At 39.1% G+C, this 18,755-nt stretch overlaps 2 protein-coding genes across 6 annotated transcripts in view; one reads left to right on the top strand and one right to left on the bottom strand.

Moving 5' to 3' along the window:
• LOC108034098 (trissin receptor) overlaps positions 1-18,755 on the bottom strand; it is a 42,103-nt gene that overhangs the window by 19,766 nt on the left and 3,582 nt on the right. Inside the window, exons 1-2 of one of the 5 annotated variants that reach the window (XM_017108868.3) lie at positions 7,234-7,351; positions 6,079-6,499 (exon numbers count right to left, since the gene is read on the bottom strand). The exons of 2 other annotated variants lie outside the window; for them this stretch is intronic. The gene's annotated coding sequence lies outside the window, so the exon portion shown is untranslated. Of the gene's footprint in view, positions 1-6,078; positions 6,500-6,885; positions 7,352-18,755 lie in introns of those variants that run through there. 2 more of the 5 variants (XM_017108870.3, XM_017108871.3) reach the window with 2 other exon arrangements.
• On the top strand, positions 13,931-14,683 carry LOC108034099 (uncharacterized). The gene is made up of 2 exons (XM_017108872.3): positions 13,931-14,059; positions 14,118-14,683. The coding sequence occupies exons 1-2, from the start codon at positions 14,045-14,047 to the stop codon at positions 14,382-14,384; spliced, it is 282 nt and encodes a 93-aa protein (XP_016964361.1). The 5' UTR covers positions 13,931-14,044; the 3' UTR covers positions 14,385-14,683.

The raw sequence follows: 18,755 nt of genomic DNA on the forward strand, positions 1-18,755 counted from the left end.
ATATGGCCCCCAAGGCAGCTCGTCCCTTCAAATGCCACTTTGTGTGCGCCGCGCTATCTGGCGTTCATAATCATTTGTCCTTGCGGCAAAGATCCTTTAACCAGCTCCCCCAGCATTTCCGCCCATACAGACACATACTGGGCGACCCTGGGGAAGGGGCTCGTAAGTTTATCAGTTAAGCGCCATCTTCGTGGCAATTCGCCGAAAGTACAGGTAAAACCGGGTGGTGAAAATTGATTTTGTCTGAGCACCTTTTCCCCCACTTAGTGGCTGACATTGCTGGCGCACGTTAAATTTAATTTATGCCATCGAAATGCAAACACACAAACGAAAAATGTGATTTACTCGCCGACTTTATGTTGTCCACGTTGTTGTAGTATTTTATGTTCGCCTTTCCCGTCAAGCCAGCAATTTATGAGCTTGCATAAGAGCATCCAAATTGATAGCCGGCATTAGCCTCACTTAGGAAGCGGACGAAGACGAAAAATTATGGAGATCCACTTGCTCTTTAAGAGCTTTCTTTCGAGCAGCTTTAATCGTAATCTTAACTACTTAAAATATAAGAAAGTATCTTGACTTAGTGCAAAATAAATTACTTATGATTTGTCGATTTATTCTTACTTGAATCTAAAGTAAAATTCATAAAGTGTAACAAAGAAAAATGACTTTAACTTGAATCTTTTGAAAAATGTGTAGAACGTCAATTGTTATACCTAATGTTATTATGATCACTTTTCACGATTAACTAGTGACTGAGGAAAAATGTTATTTTTCCAACGGCTATAGAGAATCCCAGGTAACAAGGCACAATACTCATGTCTTTAACAATTTAGGTCTGTCTAAAAAGTGGCCTTACCAAAACCTTTTATTGTTATGCCTTTGAGTGCTCTTTTATTTGTATTTATATGGCCGGAAAACGACGCATTCTTTCTTTATTATTTTTTCCACGGAATTAATTTTAATATCAATTTTACGGTGGCTGGTACAATGCCATATTGCGGGTTTCCAATGAAATATTTTTAAATTTATAAATGAAGCATTTTAACCAGCCAACAAAATGTTTAAAGCTTCAATTTTGACTGGTCTGAATTCCAATTGACTTTTATGGCTCTAAGTAAATGCCTGGGAAAACGTTTGCTTGAGCTTGAATAAATGACGGATACCTCACAAATTCAACATGCCGAGGAATCGCAACCTTTTCCACCAGACCATGTAAGAGTTTTATTAACTTTGCCAGGCCCCCTCGCTTATGGTACAATTTCCATACTCAATGCGATGGGCGGAACGTGTGCCCGGTCATGCCCTGTAATCGAAACAATTGCACCTTGTAGGAAAATCCCAAACATTTTAACCATCGTGCAGGTAAACCTATTTTTGTTTGCTTTTCCGCCCCCTTGGCACACGTTGCGAATCATAGAATGCTCTCTTGACAAAATGTGCTTTGCTTCCTTTTTGCTTTCCACAAACTCCCAGTGCTTTTTGTCCTCGTTCAATTTCAAACCGCTTGATTTGCCGTCCTATGTTCCGGACTGTGCTGTCAACTGTGGGAATCAGGTTTTCTGGGCTACCATGGATTTATTGTGTCGAATTCGGGTGGCCAAACGAAATAGAAGCACTCGAATGGAGAGCGGAATAATAGATAAATTGTGAGTGGTATTAATTGATTTATTGCACCGAAACTGTTGGATGTGGCTGGGTTCCGAAATCGAATAAACATCGACGTTAGTCTCATACATACGGGCAACTAACTAAATCAAATCTGTCCATTAAGGGCTTTAGGTATTAGGAGTACTCATAAATAATGCACTAATTTTGTAGTTTTTAAATTTTGGTCACATGTTAAGGGGTAGCTTTTATGCCCAAAAACATATTGTGATATAAAGTTTAAAACATGCTTTGTCTTCTGCATATACAAAATTTTAATTAGTTGTTTTCAAATTGATAAAATAAACAATTTTATGTGGTGATAATATTGTAAATAAATTCTATTATAATTTGTGCAATTAAACTGTGCACTCTTACTCACAAGAGGTAGATCAGAGCCTTTCCCCAAAGCATAAACAGACGTTTTTATCGAACTAATAATCGGGTATTTATGGCTGCAAAAGTTTAGCATCGCGATCAAAGTTTTGAATATCTCTGCCGACCTTTCTGCTCCCAAAGGAACAACTTTGGTACCACTTTTCCCGGTTCGCCTGTTTTGCCGCCACCCCCACCGGTGTTTTTAAAGTGTACTAACTGCGTCACGGCACCGTCAAGTTGTGAAGGCGGAAATTGTTTTGACGTTTGTTGTGGTTTATAGCCCAGCTTATTTGGAAAACCAAACCGCCGCCCCTCACCCACCCATCCACCCCTCCAGCGGCAACAAAAAACGGCTGCTCATCCTTATTGTTGCTGGCAGCCGGAAGTTATGCCCATTTTTTGCCTGATCTGACCCCTTTTATAACGTAAGTAGTAACCATAGCTATTTGTGCCGAAGTTTTGTTTTTTCAGTCGCAAATGGGATTGCGGTTTCGCCGCTTGTCTGCCGTTGTTCCCTTCGTTAGCATAAATTTGTGTCGTGCTGTATGAACAACACAAAATTCGCCACCGACTGGCTGCATTAAGAGTGGAGGACCTAATTATCCTCAGTAGCTGGCAAGGAGTCAGCTTTCCATGCAAATGAGTTTAAAATTGCGCAAAAAGTCAAGAAGGAGCAAAATGCTTAATGAATGCATTGCGCAAATTACATTGTGGAAGCCACAGGATTGCGTGACGTTGCCATCAGACGGCGGGGACCAACTTGAGGGCGAGTGACGTGGCTGGCGCTTGACTGGTGTCTCCTGGACGAGCTGCAAGTCCAGGCCCGGCACGAAGTGTCGTCAAATTGCTCATTTTCCCCCTGTCCCGCAAAAGGTCACTTCGAGCAAGCTGACCCTGAATTAAAACTGACGCCGATTCCCCGCTGATTGTTGTGTAAATAATAAATAGAACTAGCAGAAGCGGTGTACTCGAGTGCCCTGAATACCCATTACTGCGCTGCTCAACAAATCCAGCGCAGCTTCTCAGTGCTGGCACGCGAATTCTTCAGTCAAAAGGAATTCACTAGTCAATAAGGGAAGTTGGCTTTGAAAACGAAACCCAAGCTATTTCTTCCCTAGCAAAACGCGAATTCTTCAGTCAAAAGGTAATGACATTTAATGGCTTTAAGTTTCAAGGCAACATGTTTCTTTTTGAATACAACACAACTTTTTACCCTATATAAAATTAGTAATTAGCAATCGAATCCGGGTTATACATAGAAATGACATTGAGCATCCGCGGTGCCAGTCAATTAGGCAATTCCAAAGGTCAAGCGGGCAGCCACAAACTTTTATTGCTAGATGCTGAAAATAGGTTGCTTCTTAATAAAACAGGCATCTACTGTTGTTCCCAAACTTTCCGACAAACTCATTAATATCTAAACATGGGAGCTCTAAACAGATGCATAAAATAATCATCCATCATCTGAGCAACAAAGAAAGAAGAATAATTGTTGCGTTCCAATTTTAATAAAACCCATCTGAGCTTGGACACAATTAAATACAGCACTTTACTGGATCCACCCTCTGCTGAGAGGGTTCTTAGGTATTTGTATTCCTCCTTAGGAAAAGCCGATATATCTCTGGGCCACAGACAAGCGCCCATTAATATGCGCTGGGCAGAGGCGGAGCTCAGGACATGGGACTCTAAAAACATGCCACACAGTAGGGCGCTTAAAACAACCAACATGTTTATTTGGGTCATTATGTAAAGAGGCCAGACGAAGGAGCAATTGACCCCAGACCAGCAGATATGATAAATGGCAGGTCCTTAAACCTTAAACATTGCATATGATATTTAAACTGCGACGGTCGAAGCTTGACAACAGGGCTCTGGAAAAATTGTGGACCGGGAAATTCCGCCAAGCGAAAATCAGCGTAGGAGAGAAGCGCTCTGCTGACTTCAAATGCAAATTTCTGGATATGTGTCTGTGTGAGCGAAGTTTCCCAGAAGTTTGGTTTACGACTTAAATAAACAACATCACCTGCAATTGAGCAAAATGCACGAATTTGTTTTTACTACCTTCCATATTTCACCGCAAGTGCCAGAAAATATGCTATGAAGCTTCTCTCGCCAAAGAAGCCAAAAAAGGGTAGAATTCATCTCCTAACTTTATTGCGTGCTTCCGCCGACAGACGTAAAGAAAACTCATCTATATACGTGAGGCAAAGTCGTAAGCACCGAGGCATAAATTGTCAGATTACCTTTTCGCTGACTGCTTGAGCTTCTTATTATTGTAATAAATGGCACCATAAAATTGTGCTAAAACAGGAAGACATATTCCAGAATCAAAACAAATCATGTTAACAGCAGTCCACGTATTGACGAATAGCTCATCTACAAGCACTGGAAAAAATTAATAAAATAACTTTATAAATAATACCTCCTTTTGACTTTTAGTAAATACTATTTTTAAGCCGCTGCTTTTTCACATCCACCAAGTCTTAAAGCCGTTTTTGGTAACTGCTTTTCCGATTTCTACTCTACATATTCAATGCTGCCTTTGGTAACTGCTCTACCTATTTTTAGCTAAGGAGGTAATAATGCACAAGCGGTGTTAAAGTATTTAATATTAAAATTTCGCCGTACCATGAAATTAAATTGTGGGGGCTGGCATTTTCCAGTTGCTACGTTAAATGCAAAGTAATTGCATTTTGAAGTGGATTGTGTTAACAAAGCGAAATTAAATTTTCATGAAAATATCCAACTGTTTCGAAATGCACCTAAATGGGGCTTGGCAATTAATTTAATAATAATCCAATTTGGCTGGTATTTAACCATACCTAGCAACAAATTAACAGATTAGTCTCCAGTGAGTCTATCGGGAATAATTTAATTAATTTATCAAAATTTCTATGGAACGGCTGGAATGCCTTGCAAAGAAGGCGGAGATCGGAATTCATGACAACCTGTGGGTGTTCGAAGTGCCTGTCGGCAGCAGAAAGTGCCGGAAGAAGCCACCCGCTGGGCAAAAAAGGCAGAATCACACCTTCATACTCGAGTTGACAATGTTTGTCATTTGCGCTTCATTTAGTGTCTGCCTTTTGTGGGTGGTTCTAGACGATTTCTGAGTCCGATGATGTCTAAATCAGATGATGGCGCTTAATCTATTAGGAGCAGGGGATTCGAGCCATCCAGGACTGCCGGCACATAACCGGAAATAACTGAGACGTGTAGGTGGCAAGTAAACGAAGGTCGAATAGAGCTTTGTTTCTCAGCCTGGCAAGGTCGTGTTTAGATGCCATAAAGTAAATAATACTTCATTAGAACCGATAGCCGAAAGGCAGGGTGTGTGTAGGAGTATGTGGGGTTGAGAACTAGCAGCTGTGCTGGTAAACTTGTCAATCGTAAGTTATAAACAGTGCGAAAACGTATTAGTATCGTTATAAATTTAAAAAAGAAATTGGAAAATATTTTAACAAAATATTCCCTATATTTAAACTTATTTATTTGTTTAACAAATTATCTAAAAAGTTGTTTTATTAATGTTTAATTTTTTGGTTTATGGGCTGAAGTTCGTTCATTCAAGAATATTCCGTCGCAATACTTTCCGGACACACTTAATTTTTCCCACAGGAAACCGAAGTTAGTCCTGAGATACATATGTATGTACATTCGCAGAGCACGTGTCAACACATTTTTCAAAAGGTATCTTAATGAACCGCTGTCTATCTGATTGTGGGCTGTGCCCTGTTGGTGATGGCAAAAATAAGCACACGGACCTGGGCAAATACAAATCCGCCATTTGTTAATCGAGACACGCACACGCAAATCAAAATCACAAATAAACCAAAAACAAAGACGCAATCCAAATCAAATGGACTAAGGCACACCTGCGACAAGCTGCCATCATTTTTATTTGCTCCTACGGATTTCGGCTTTTTTGTCTTTCACGTGCGGAAAGTCAAATTTAGGGTGATTATCTGTAAATCTTTATTAGGTGGCTACTCAGGTACGAATCAGTTTTAGGGCACTCTGAGATAACATTAATTCATTTTAAAATGAAAACATTTTTACCTTCTAGATCGATTTTTCCTCAATTTAAGCGGTGGTTTAAAGGATGAGTTATCTTAGCGTTGTCCTACAGAGTTGTCTGCTTTTCGCACTTTGTTTTAAGTTTTTCACATGATTAAATCACAAATTAAAATTTCCAGCACTGCGCAATGTTAGCTTTTTAGTTTGCGACTTTTACTTGATTTTACCATTCATTTCCCTGTCTTCCATATACAAAATTTGAGAAATGAAATGCTCAGAGCTTTTCAAAATATTGTTCTTGCTCTTAATGCTTGGTTAATTTAGCCTTGCACTGACTGTAGCGTAAATAGCCATTTACTTATTCCGAATCGACCATGTTGTAAAAATTACCTTCGTTTTCACAATCGTTTAGTGCTTAAAATTATTTTGGATCTCCGATTAGCTCAGCGAATTTGGTTCACTTCTATAAATATAACAATATATTCCATGAATAATTTGCAAAATAATTTAAAATGCAGACCGCGAATCGCAACGTAAGATTTCGTCTGTGTAAGAGGGCATTTAAAATAAAGCTGATTTGAAAGATAGATGGATTTGAAAGTTATAGTTTGGGTTTTAAATTATGTAAGTAATAATAAATGTATACTTTAAAAAGGTTTACAATTGGAGTTCAGTTTAATTTACAATGCATGTTGCATTAATTGGCTAATCTATTATTGTCACATACGGATACTTGACTAATTTGAAGAAGGTACTAACAAGTACAAGAGATATTCCCCATAAATCACGTTCGAATGCTATTAATTTCCAACCTTCAAATGTTCACTTCAGAAAACTTTACAAACTCACAGTTGAATAAATTGAAGTTTTAGAAATGTTCTTCCAACTTATTTCTTATATTGAATTGTAATTAAAGAAGATTTATTAAAATTTTGTGTATTATGTGAACGAAGTATATTTATTTTTAAGCAAGTAAAATTTAGCAAAAGTTTTCAGCTTTATTTTTGTTTTTTAAGTATTTATTTAACGCTGTTTTCGCACTGTTGGCATTTTTATTTAATTTGAACATTTAAAAAAGTATATTTTTATGATGCTAAAGGAAGCTTCTTTAGTATTTCAGAATTTATGAACTTCATGAATATAAATATTTCAGAAATCACGTTCCGTTCGATCCGAGCATCCAGCAGGCGAACTCACAGAATCGTGAGCGGCTATTCCGACCGTTGAGTACGAAACGAATGAAATATTATCCAAAAATCACTCGGAGCAGTGGGTCCGAATATCCGTTGGATTCAAGCATTTCGCGTCCGATTCGTTTGAGATGCCGCGACATTCTGACGGCTCGGTTCGGTTTTCAGAATCGGTCAAATCACAAAGGCGTCGGCAGTTCGCTGTCGGCTGTCGGGCAGCCAGCTCCTTTTGGCCAAGTTAACAGCCCTGTTAGCAGTTGTTATTGTTGTGGGCGGCGGAGGCCTTCCCACATTTGCGTCACGTGCTGCTGGCTGTTGTTGTTGCATTGAACTTGAACTAGTGGCAAAGTTGTTGCCTCTGTATGTAGTTGCCACTGCAGTTTTTCTGTTGTCCCGACATTGGCGCGCATTTTGCCGGCTGTTTGTGGCCGCCGTTCTCTGGCTTTCTCTCCACGCAGGCGCCCTGAATTGGGATGACCATATTTTCCAAATATATCTTCATATCAGATTTCATTTTATTCGCGCCCGCCGCAATGCTGCAGTTGCGGTGGAGTTGCTGCAATAGGAAGTCAAAGTCAAGGTGAAGCTGCCACATTAGCATGAGTGGGAAACTAATTATAAATTCGAATTTCAAGGTGCGAGCACCTTTAGTAATTCAAATTATTCAAGGGTCTTTTCACCAATATTCAAACTTGGGTGAATGTTGTCAGTTGAGGATCATGAACTGCAAGTCTCCTTTTAATTTAATTAAAATAAATATACAAGTGCGGCTTAATTTATTGAAATATATTCAAATTTGGGGCAGGTTTATAAGGGGTTTCAATTTTTGCAATCAAAATGCGATATTTATCTTTATTAAACACTTAGACCATATGATTTTTGCCCAAAAAAAAAGTCTCTTAACAAATGGCATTTCCAAATTGGTTTATATATTTTTAGGCACCAAAATTTACCCACCCTACATTTAAAATATATGACCCAAAAATTCTACTTTGCGAAATCACAAAAATTGCTAATCTATATCAACTTTGAAATAGTCAAGATCATTTCTTTGAATTCAATTTGGTTTGGTTCATATGCCTTTTTTATTTAATATTATTATTTTTCTCTGTGTAGTAATGGTAGTTGCAGCGCGCTTGGTCATGGCTATAATATCGAACTTTATTAAAGCGGAAGTGGTCTGCTCTACAGAAAATGTTCCGGCATCTAAGTGCTCGTGCGGCTTTCATTTTTTAATAAATTTCGAGAATGGTTTTGCAATATTAATTTGCTTTGAAGAATTCGCAGAATGAGCGCAATACAAGAAAACAAACATAAGTCAAACTTTTAAACTGCACCGGATTTCGGGAGATGTGTTTTAGACCGAAAGAATATAAAGCTCAATAAAGGGCAGCCAAAAATGGTTTGATCAACTGTTGATGCTAAAAAACAACCTTTCAAAATTCAAACTTAAAATCTAATATTCTCTGCAAAAACACAAGGGATAAAATAAATAGATGTTGATACGGTAATACAATTAAATTTCGTATTATGATAAATATATTTTATTCTACTCAATAAGAATATATTAATACGGTTTACAATTTAAATATGTATTTTATTCTTTTTGATTTTCACTTTACAACATTTTGTATCCCCCTTCAATCAAATCCTTTAAAAGTTGAACTACCTGTAGTGACATTAGGAAATGAAGTACTTGGAGAAAACAGAAACATATTTTCCCAGTAACTAAACTAAGGAAAGGGCGGCTATAAAATTACGAAAATATTGAGTTTTACAGATATTTATATGCCAATTTCTGCGATTTGTAAAGTTTCACCTATAAAGTTTTTTGGCCTGGTTGGCCTTTTTGGCGGATACGCCGGAAAAGCAGTTGGGACGTGGTACCTGTTCAATGCACGAATGCTATTAAAATTTTACAATGCGGGAAAACTTGCAACATGTGTGCTGATCCAAAGTGTGAGAGTGAATGCTGTCTGTTTCGAAAGCTTTGCGTGCATTAAAGTTTGCAAGCAAAAATCAATCCTCAGCGGCATATCTTATTGCGAATGCCCTTCGATGTCTTCCGCCTTTTTGAGACAATTTGAAATGTTTAAAGTTGGGATTCCCTGGAATATGCCAGCATTTGCAAGGGCTTAAGCCGCAAAACTAACCAAAAGATAAGAAAGGATTTGCACAGGAAAATGCCAATGCAATTCGATTATCAGGACGTCCTCTGTGACTCGTGAAAATCCCCTTTCAACCTTCTATTTGCATTTCCGTCATCGGCAAACCGAAACCATCGCCAAGTTCAAGTGGAAAAGTAGTCATAAGTCGAAGACAGCAGCACATGGGCTTGGGCCTGGACTTGGGTGAGGTACCCAAGTACTTGGAATTCAAGGCATTGAATTGTGGCCGGCAAGCTGTTCGCAAATAAATTAAGTATGTGTACATTGAGCGGAGAGCTTGCCAAAGAATCCCTCAATATGGAGTGGCCAAGGAGGAGATTAAAAGTTACCAACGACTTTGAATGCAAGATTTAATTTGAGTCGCAGCATGACGCATGGAATGGCAATTTTAATCAATTGTCTCCACCTCAGTGAAGAGTCCCACAAACACTTCCCCCATATCCATTCACAATTCCATTGAAATTAATTGATTTTGCCTCAGCAGTTGGCAAACATAAATTGTCAATGCGGTTGGGCAAGACCGCTGGAGAGGGCAAACAGATTGAACAGTAGCTCATCAAAGGCAATTAATTTTACAATTTAACTAGTTCCGGAGTGGGACTTTGGAGCAAGGACTGGTAAAACATCCCCCTTTGCGTTCTTATAAAATTATTTAAGTCGATGAGTAGATGAGAAACCTTCTTGGTAAGAAGATAGGGAAATGTGAATAAAACTGCATGGTAAGATAACATTACTCGTTCTTCATTGTAGGTTGCAAAATTAAAAATATTTTTTTTACTTTTGAATACCATTTTGTTCTTATTATCCATACGCATCTACATGGCAAAAATTATTCGAATGGGACCACTCATTAAAAAGTTATAGCAAAACAATAATAAATAAATACAAAATTCAAGAGAGTGAGAGAGGGAGAGGGATTGAGATATATTCATACACCAAAAAAAACTCGCCTATAGGAATGAACGATAGGTGGCGCTTCTTTGTTAGCTGAATGACAGGTAACTGATAGTCGAGGCTTTCGATTCTGGTGTTTTCTCTTGTTTATATTTCGAGAGCCTTGATTTTTATAATTTTCATTAAAAATTAAAATTTACTTCTTTGTACAGCCTTACATTTTGGATATAAGTGATGGGAAATACAACGCCAACTTAATGTTCTTTGTTTCAGTATATATGTACTTTTCATAAGATACCCTCGTTTAGTTTTGACTTATTTCGATGCTACTATACTTTCACACTCTGAAATATAAATTGCGGTTTAACTTTCCGTGCTCCCTTACTATGAAAGTAAAACCATCGCACTAATTACATAAACCATCAAATGAATTGAAGTGATGGTTAATTGCTAAGCTGATAACGATAGCGAAGCGAAGAAGTTTTCAGCAGGAAACAGGCGGTTAGTGATCATCTACCCACTAATTAAAACTAGACTGTGGTAAAAAGCAAGCTCTTGCCCGAGAGCGATGTGAAACTTTGGAAAGTTAACAAATGTTTTGGCACACTCTCTGGGGCGAGCCCTCTAATGAATAATGACTGCCCAGGGCGGCATGAAAATTAAAAGGAAAAGACCAGAGAAAGTCGGACAGCACTTTGCGCTTGGCGTGCGTGAGCAAATCAAACATGTCCTTGAAGGACGATGAACAAGTGGGCGTTGGGGTGCCTGGGGCAGCCCAAATATCCACGGGCGTCGACAATTATACAATCGATTTGATGCCAGTGCTGCCTCTCGTCTGATGAAACTTTTCGCAGGTCTAGTCGGCAAAGTTTCCTCCGCTGGGCGGCATATTGACCCACCCAAGGCCCGTGTATTCGCTTTTTGCATACTTTGCGCCGCATTGCCAACGCAATTTGTTCCAATGTCGTGTGTCACGTTTGCTTTCATGCCGCCTCCTTGGCTCCTTGACTTTTGTTTGGAATTCTGCTGTTTGCGCTTGTGCCATTTTTGCCCCAACTGCAGTGCCGCCTCCCATTCCAGCCAGAGCTCCTAGCTTCTACCTTCCCTGCATTTTATACGTTCATTGGCTTTGATGTTGTGTATGGAAAGACTAATGAACCCTTTGGCGAACGGCGATGCCGGGCCAGAGACCATAAAGCTTGGACGAGACCCCAGCCCCATCGAGGCAGATAACACGAACTGTACGAGTATAGTGCGGGTGTGCCACATACGGCCTTTAATAGTTTCTTTGTCGAAGGCTGCACATAAGATATTTTCGCATCAGAATATGGGTATCCTGGGGCACCCTTGAACATAATTAAAGGTGGAATTAGTAGACTAGCGAAGCTTTCATTTTATTGTTACTATATTTCATTATGTCGATAGGACCATGCCGTTCGTGCCAAAATGAAGGGTATCCTGTATAAATTGAAAAATTCTGTGGAGCTGTGGATCAGAAAGAAGTCAATCTGGCCTTGCCCTGCTTTCCGTAGGAAAAGGGTGAACTAATAGATATTATAATAGATATTAAATACTATAAAAGCTAGAGAGTTAAGGCTTGACTTGGGTATGTGATAGTCGACTCACTCAGTTGTAGCGTTCCCTCTTTTCTATTCTAAAAAATAAGGAATAAGGAAAAAAAGGACACACCATAATTTCTTTAAATGTGACCATTAATGGGCTAAGATATAATCGAATACCCTTTGAGTAATTGTATAAAATTATAATTAATGACTCCCAATATTTACCATTAGCACTTCATTTATAATTCAATTAGCTTAATTTTTTACAAACAGTACAGAAGAGGCGTGCTGAGTCCCAATAGCCTGAGGAAATTATAATTACCGTTCTCGGTTACAGGTGGGCGTTTGTAGAACCCCTTTCGTCATCGTTATTGGCATTGGCCCGGGCACGTTTCGTGTCAATAACTTACAATTAGCCAGGAGGAGCAGGGAAACCAGCGGTTGCCAAGCTAAGGACAGGGGCGTGGCCCTCCATCCACTTGGGCCATAACTAATAGATAATAATGACATGACCACGTCAAAAGTTGATGGAACTGAGGTTCGTTGGCCTTCCCGTCCTGAGTGTGGCGGAATGGATTACAAAGTTCACTGAGCCATAGGTTGTTCCGAGCATGCAATTCTCGTATATATATTAATCAAGAAGTCCACAGAATACGGTTGGAAAAATTTCATAAATTAAGGGAAATTATATTCCTTCTGCACGCAAAGACCAAGAAAACGGCGACGGCGCAGTCTAGAATAGCGGATAGAAAATACCATAGGTGATTTTCCTTAAATAAATTTCTGCAGTTAAAAAAGATTAGCCAATTTTTTTCAGAAATTTAAAAAAACGTGCTGATGTGGTATTTAAATAAATTTCATTGAGGCACAAAGTTCAAGTTCCCGAAATGGTTAAAGAGCCGTTTGTGCTAAGTCTACTTGCCAAGAAGCAAGTTCAAAATGCTACTCAAATTTCATTATACCTACTTAGCCCAAAGCACTCTTTAAAGTTTCTCGACATGGGATTGCAAAGTCAGCATGGCCGAAGATATGTGGACACTCGGCAGATCGAAGACGCCCCCGATAATGTCTTTCGCCCATACATCGGCATCCCGATGGAGGCGGTAAACTCGAGAAGGATTGGAGACCAGGATTTATTTTTATAATGGTCGTCAACGCCTCCAGGCGCCCAACATATTGAAATTGTCTCTTTGTGAGGCGGTTCAATGCACCGCGATGTCTATGCAAAGGGACTTTAAAATCTTTCCGTCTGGTTAAAGTTGAATGGTCCCCTGACCAGAAAGAAGTGAACTTCAAGGGTGTTTTTCCAAACGGTTAGCTTGTGATTTAATTGCCAAATGCAAATTGCAGGTCCCCTGTGCAGGATTTTACAGCCACAGAATACAAAAGAAGGTATTTCTAGTATCAGTTTAACCGGTTGTGTAGGTGCGGCAGACTGGAAAAGTGAACTTTGATATATATATTTATTGAGCTACTCATGCAAATTAGGAAAAGGAGCCGAGATTTTTAAAACAACAAGATTAACAAGCGGTAAACAGGTACATCATACATACGTCATTAAATATATGTAACTTCTACCACCATAAACAAATATTTTTTTAGGTCTTATTTCTTACCTTTTTTGTTTGGCAGCATTGATTTGATAATCATCACGAGCTGAATGTATACAATCCATCTGAGAACGGGCGATTTGTCCCTAAACCACTCAAAAGGAAATAAAAAACCACAATCACAAACTCAGTGTGGGCAGAACCCGACTCTGATTGGCCTTGGCAGGAAGTTTAGGGTTTTTAGTTTTTGCACTTGGCTGCGCATCAAACAAAAACGAGGAAAAACACAAAAATGTGTTAAAAGAAAGTTGGCACATAAATGCAACTAAACATTTAAGACCACACTAAACACGGTCAACTCAGCCAACTTTTATAATAGTCACTTATTCAATAAAAGTTTTAAAGCCAATTTTCTTTTAAAGTTATACTGACTTAGCTGAATTTTGCATATAAATATATTATTAATTTTGCATAAAATGGCTAAATTTACACTATGAAATCAGAAACTTTATCAAAACTTAAAGCTTAAACAAATAGCTTACATATAAAAACGAGTAGGCTTATCCTCCGTAGGCGAGAACGAATTGTAATATTTTACATTTTAATAACATTTCTCTTGAAAGAAGGAACATAAAATATCAAAAATGCCGGCACATAAGGTAAGAAAAATATCGTAAAACATCAGAATATATATGGGTTTTTCCTTTATAAATACAGCCCCCCGAGTTCAAGTTTCCCATGCATGATTTGCACTTGAACCAAACTTTTCGCAACGTGAAAATGGCCTGCACTCTGGCCCTAATAGCCCCACTGCTACTTTACACTCTTCACAACAACCCACGCAAGAGGAAGTACAGGACCTTCTACTCCAATTACGATCCATTGGATGCATTCGACCGTATGATGAGTGGCGGCTATCTCTCCTCATGTCCTCCAGGAAGTGGTCCCAAAAAGGATGACAAAAAGGACAAGAAGAAGAAATAGATCACGAACTCTGAAGTCCACCCAAAAACTACCACGTACTAGGATCATTATCTTACACTGGGCAGGGTTCTAAGAAATTACGCGTTGATGGTACAATGCCCCTTATCATGCCTTACCAGAACTCGCGATAAACTATTCTAAATCCGCAAGTTAGTTTCCCGCAGAGTCGCCACTCATTGGATATCCTTATGTCGACATAGACCCTTGAATCGAAATCGAAATTCGAAAGAAATAACGTCTCATTACACTATGTATATCAGCTAACACGAATATGATTAAATGGAGCATTGCAAACTATACTGATTACTAAAATATTGATTCTCTTCGGAATCCTTTTTGTATAGATTTCCGCTTGTAAAGTAGTGCATTGTTTTCTAGAGCGATTAAAAGATTTAACTAAAGCCATCGAAAGACCCCTGAAATGTTGCCTAACATGCCACACAAAAGATGTGAAATCATGCGAGATGAAGGCCAAAGCCAAGCAGCTGTCAGGAGCAAAACTTGTAGACAGTATCGAAAATGAAACTTTTCGGCGGAATCATAACAACAAAAGCAGCCTCATATAATGCAGGAAATGCATAAAATTTCAATAAACTTGCTGCCTGCATGCAAAGGAAAAGCGGCTTGCCGCTGAATTTGGCAATATGGCTGAGAATGGAGAACCCGGCTTCTTATGCTGAATGTGCAGCGTCAGTAAAATGGAGAACTTTATTGCAGGCCGCGTTGACATCTTTGCCGGCATTGTCACGCTAGCTGGTTGAGCCCCCTTCCCGAAAAGGGGCTTCTCTTTCCTCCAAGAGCACTACCGCCCCAAGGGCCGTTTGTGCACCGAACCGCGTTCGCGAGCCTGGTAGCATGTCCCTAATTATCCTCTTCAAAACCTAAGCCCAAAATGCTCCGCCCTGCAACTTGTCTAAGAAAATAGTGAACTTTTGGCATTCAAAGCTAAGCCTCTTAGTCCTTTCCTTGGCAATATTTAGGCAAACGCCATCCAAGCTGAAAATGCCGCCCTGACTCTTGACTGCTCCTGCACTTTCCGAGCCGCCTGGACAAGAGTCCTGGCTCTAACTCGCCAAACAACTCACTCGCTTCCTGGGAGCCTCGAACAGAAGGGACGTGCCCGGCTTGAGGAACACCTCGGGCTGTAAACCGCAAATACCGCAAACCGCTGCATCTCCACGGCTGAAACAATGGAAATCAGTCCTTCTGACATATTTTAAGGTCGCTAGTAATATGCTCTCCTTTTTTATTAAAGCAATTTACGGATTAATCTAAAAGGATACTATGAATGGATACATAAACCTCAAGAAAGAGAGCCTAATTTTTATCATTGAAAGACATTCCAATCTTCATAGCATACCCTTCGACACTCTTTAAGTTGTTCAATTTTGTATTGCATACTTTTTAACACTTTTAAGTTATTTAGATTAGATAATTTAGTAATGTATAATATACTTATAAATAATACGAAATGCTCGGGCCTTTCTAATAAATGTGCATGCCCTGAGACGGGCAAGGTAATAACAAGTTGAGTACTTAACAAAATTTGTCTGGGCTTCTTTTTCGAGAGTGGCGCGGCTATTTTGCATGTTGCTGCTACCTGCCCACATAAACAGAAATGTTTTGGGCACGTCCTGCTGCCCGGGATTTTTTAAGCAAGGTAACATTTTTATAGCTGTTTCGGGTCATAGAAAAAAGGGAATGCTAAGCGCTGTTTGCATATTTTTATCTCACCCCTTTTTTTCCTGCTCCACTTTACAAGTCTTTAAGTAAGGGGGTGATTTTGGGGCACTCTTTCTAAACACCCTTTTGTTTTCCCAATCGATAGTACTCAAAAGTTATCAACCTTTTCTTTTTACACCTGTTCAAAGTGTATCATTTATGATATAACTCTTTAAAATATTTATAAAATTTAATTCTTTTAGAATGTCCAGCTTTACTACAATCGTTTAGTCCTGTGATTCTCCATTGAATAGTAATATTTTATAACTGATCTGGTTATATAGTGCTGCTAATCTAAGGAATATTTATCTTTTCGGGGCAGTGAAATTTTGGAAATCCGAAATCGACTTTTATGGACACGAGAAAATGCATAATTGCTACTTAGCAAGTCTTTGACTTGCACAGCTCATTAAACCCTTGTTGTGGCAGTGCTGCCAAGTTGGACAAATTGCATGGGAGCAGCAAAGTGATGGCCCAATTGTGCGCCTCGAAAGACTGAGCGCCTGGCGGCAGGCTTCGATAAATCAAACTGGCAAAGGATTTCCGCCCTGACTTTGACTTGATATGCATTTAATGGGCGGTTTGCGTCACGAAGGAATGGAATTGGCCCTGTGGGGGGAGGGACGGACTGGCCTGTTCGCTTGGAAAATTGCAGTTTGGCAGCTCAGCTCGGAAGTTTGGCAATCCGCTTACACGTCACGAAAGCCAGGCCAAGAGCCGAAAGGCAGACAACATTCCGCATTATTCTTCATATTTATGGGGCAGGCTGCAGAATGTCGCTTTATTAGGGTAACTGGCTGGCAGCACTGCACTGCCTTTCCCCAACAAGGCCCACAAATGAACATGCAAAATGCTGATGAGTGAAGCCCCTTTTCGAACAATTGAACTTTCTGATTGAGTTGGGGATCGAACGGCTCGGCCTTAAAGGGGAAAAGGGAGGGGTACCTTGATTACTGAACAATGGGTGTTAAATAAGTTCGGAAATAAACGAGTAGATGGTTGAGAAGACAGAAAATCCTGTAGGTGAAGGCTACCAGAAAAGCCTTTCTTATTCAATAAAATATCATAAATAAATATATAAAAAATATAAAAAACGTTTGAATTGGAAAATTTGTTACAATTAACAAGATGTGACTGGAAATTAAAATGTATGTACATTATTTAAATTAAATTATAAATTTGGAAAATATGCCTTAACATGAAGAGACAGAAAATGGAATTATATAATTCCAGGTTTAATAATGCATCAGTCGCTTAAGTTAAGATGAAATTGTTTAAATTCGTTAAGCAATAAGGCTTTAAAACTGTTATCCTGATGGTCGTTTGAAATCTGCAATACCGACGGGAGAAATCCTACAGGTCCGCTGCGAATTTCGTGTAACCTCCTACTTATCCCTTAACCTTTTTTAATTATGGTTTCGCTGACATAGGCATGTCAGTGGGAACAACAACCCGGTCGCATGTGCCACATAATTTCATTTCCACCAGCTGTTTTCATTGTCGCCCCACTGCTGCTGTCGAGAATCGGAAGTGATTGCCGCCCTGACAACTTAATTTAAAAAGTGAAAAAGAGAACTATCGGCGAATCGCTGCACAATCCGGGCAACTTTAATTCGGTTAACCCGAAAAATTTAAATTCACATTATTCTTGCTTTTACTGCTGTTGGTAAACCAATGCTGTGGCAGCCAGCGGGCGTTAATAACACTGGCCTACAAAGTTGTGGTACAACTATAATTTTAGTCTTATTTCAAAAGTAATACCCGGAAGCATTTAAGAAAAAATTTGGAATTTAATTGCAATTTCCTGTCAACTAATTCAATTTTTCAAAAATAAATATATTCGTATTTTAAGTGCACTTATTTTCGAACTTACAACGGTAATCTAATTTTCAGACATACATCCTTATTATAAATATAGTTGCCTATTCAAACCTAAAATAGAAAATAAATTACTTATTTAGAAATTATTATCTACAAACTGATTCTGGAACAAATTTTATTTGTGAGTATCTGTATTCGCTCCGTCTAATTTGCTTGTAGGACAGTGCCTTACCGCACACATCGAGATGAAAAACTCTAGCGATGCATAGCTGACGAGACAGGTAGCGTGCATGTCGAGTTGGCTATCGGGAAAGGTTAAAACAATTGCAGTTCACTCCAACTCCCCATTTCCCCAGCCACCTGCGAGCGTAGTGCTCTCTCGACAGTGCCTATGAGCTTAAATAGATGGAAAAACAAGTTAAACAAAAGTAAAAAAAGACAAGCCCAGAAGGCCGAAAAGAGAAATAAAAAGATTTATTGGAGCTACGGTAAACAGCAGCTGAAGTAAAATAATTTGTTTTGTACTTTTGTATTATAACAAACGTATGTGGGTCCCTTCCCTTCATGTTCTCTCCAGAAAAGGAAAGCCACATAGGAATGCCCCTGGGGAAAGCGGCGCACAAAAAGATACTTTGGAGATGTTTTTATTAACCCTTCTGCCAACAGTTTTATACCATTTTATTTATTCAAAGAAAAAGTACGTTTGCGAGGAGGCTCTGCCTGCAGCAGCTTCTTTAAGTTAAATCAATGGAAACGCTTTATACTTCTCGGTTATTGCTATTTTTATAGACATTTTCTATGCCAGCCATAAGCTTTGATGTTTGAGTT

Source organism: Drosophila biarmipes, chromosome 2L (genome assembly GCF_025231255.1).
Source record: "Drosophila biarmipes strain raj3 chromosome 2L, RU_DBia_V1.1, whole genome shotgun sequence".
Taxonomy (NCBI): Eukaryota; Metazoa; Arthropoda; class Insecta; order Diptera; family Drosophilidae; genus Drosophila; species Drosophila biarmipes.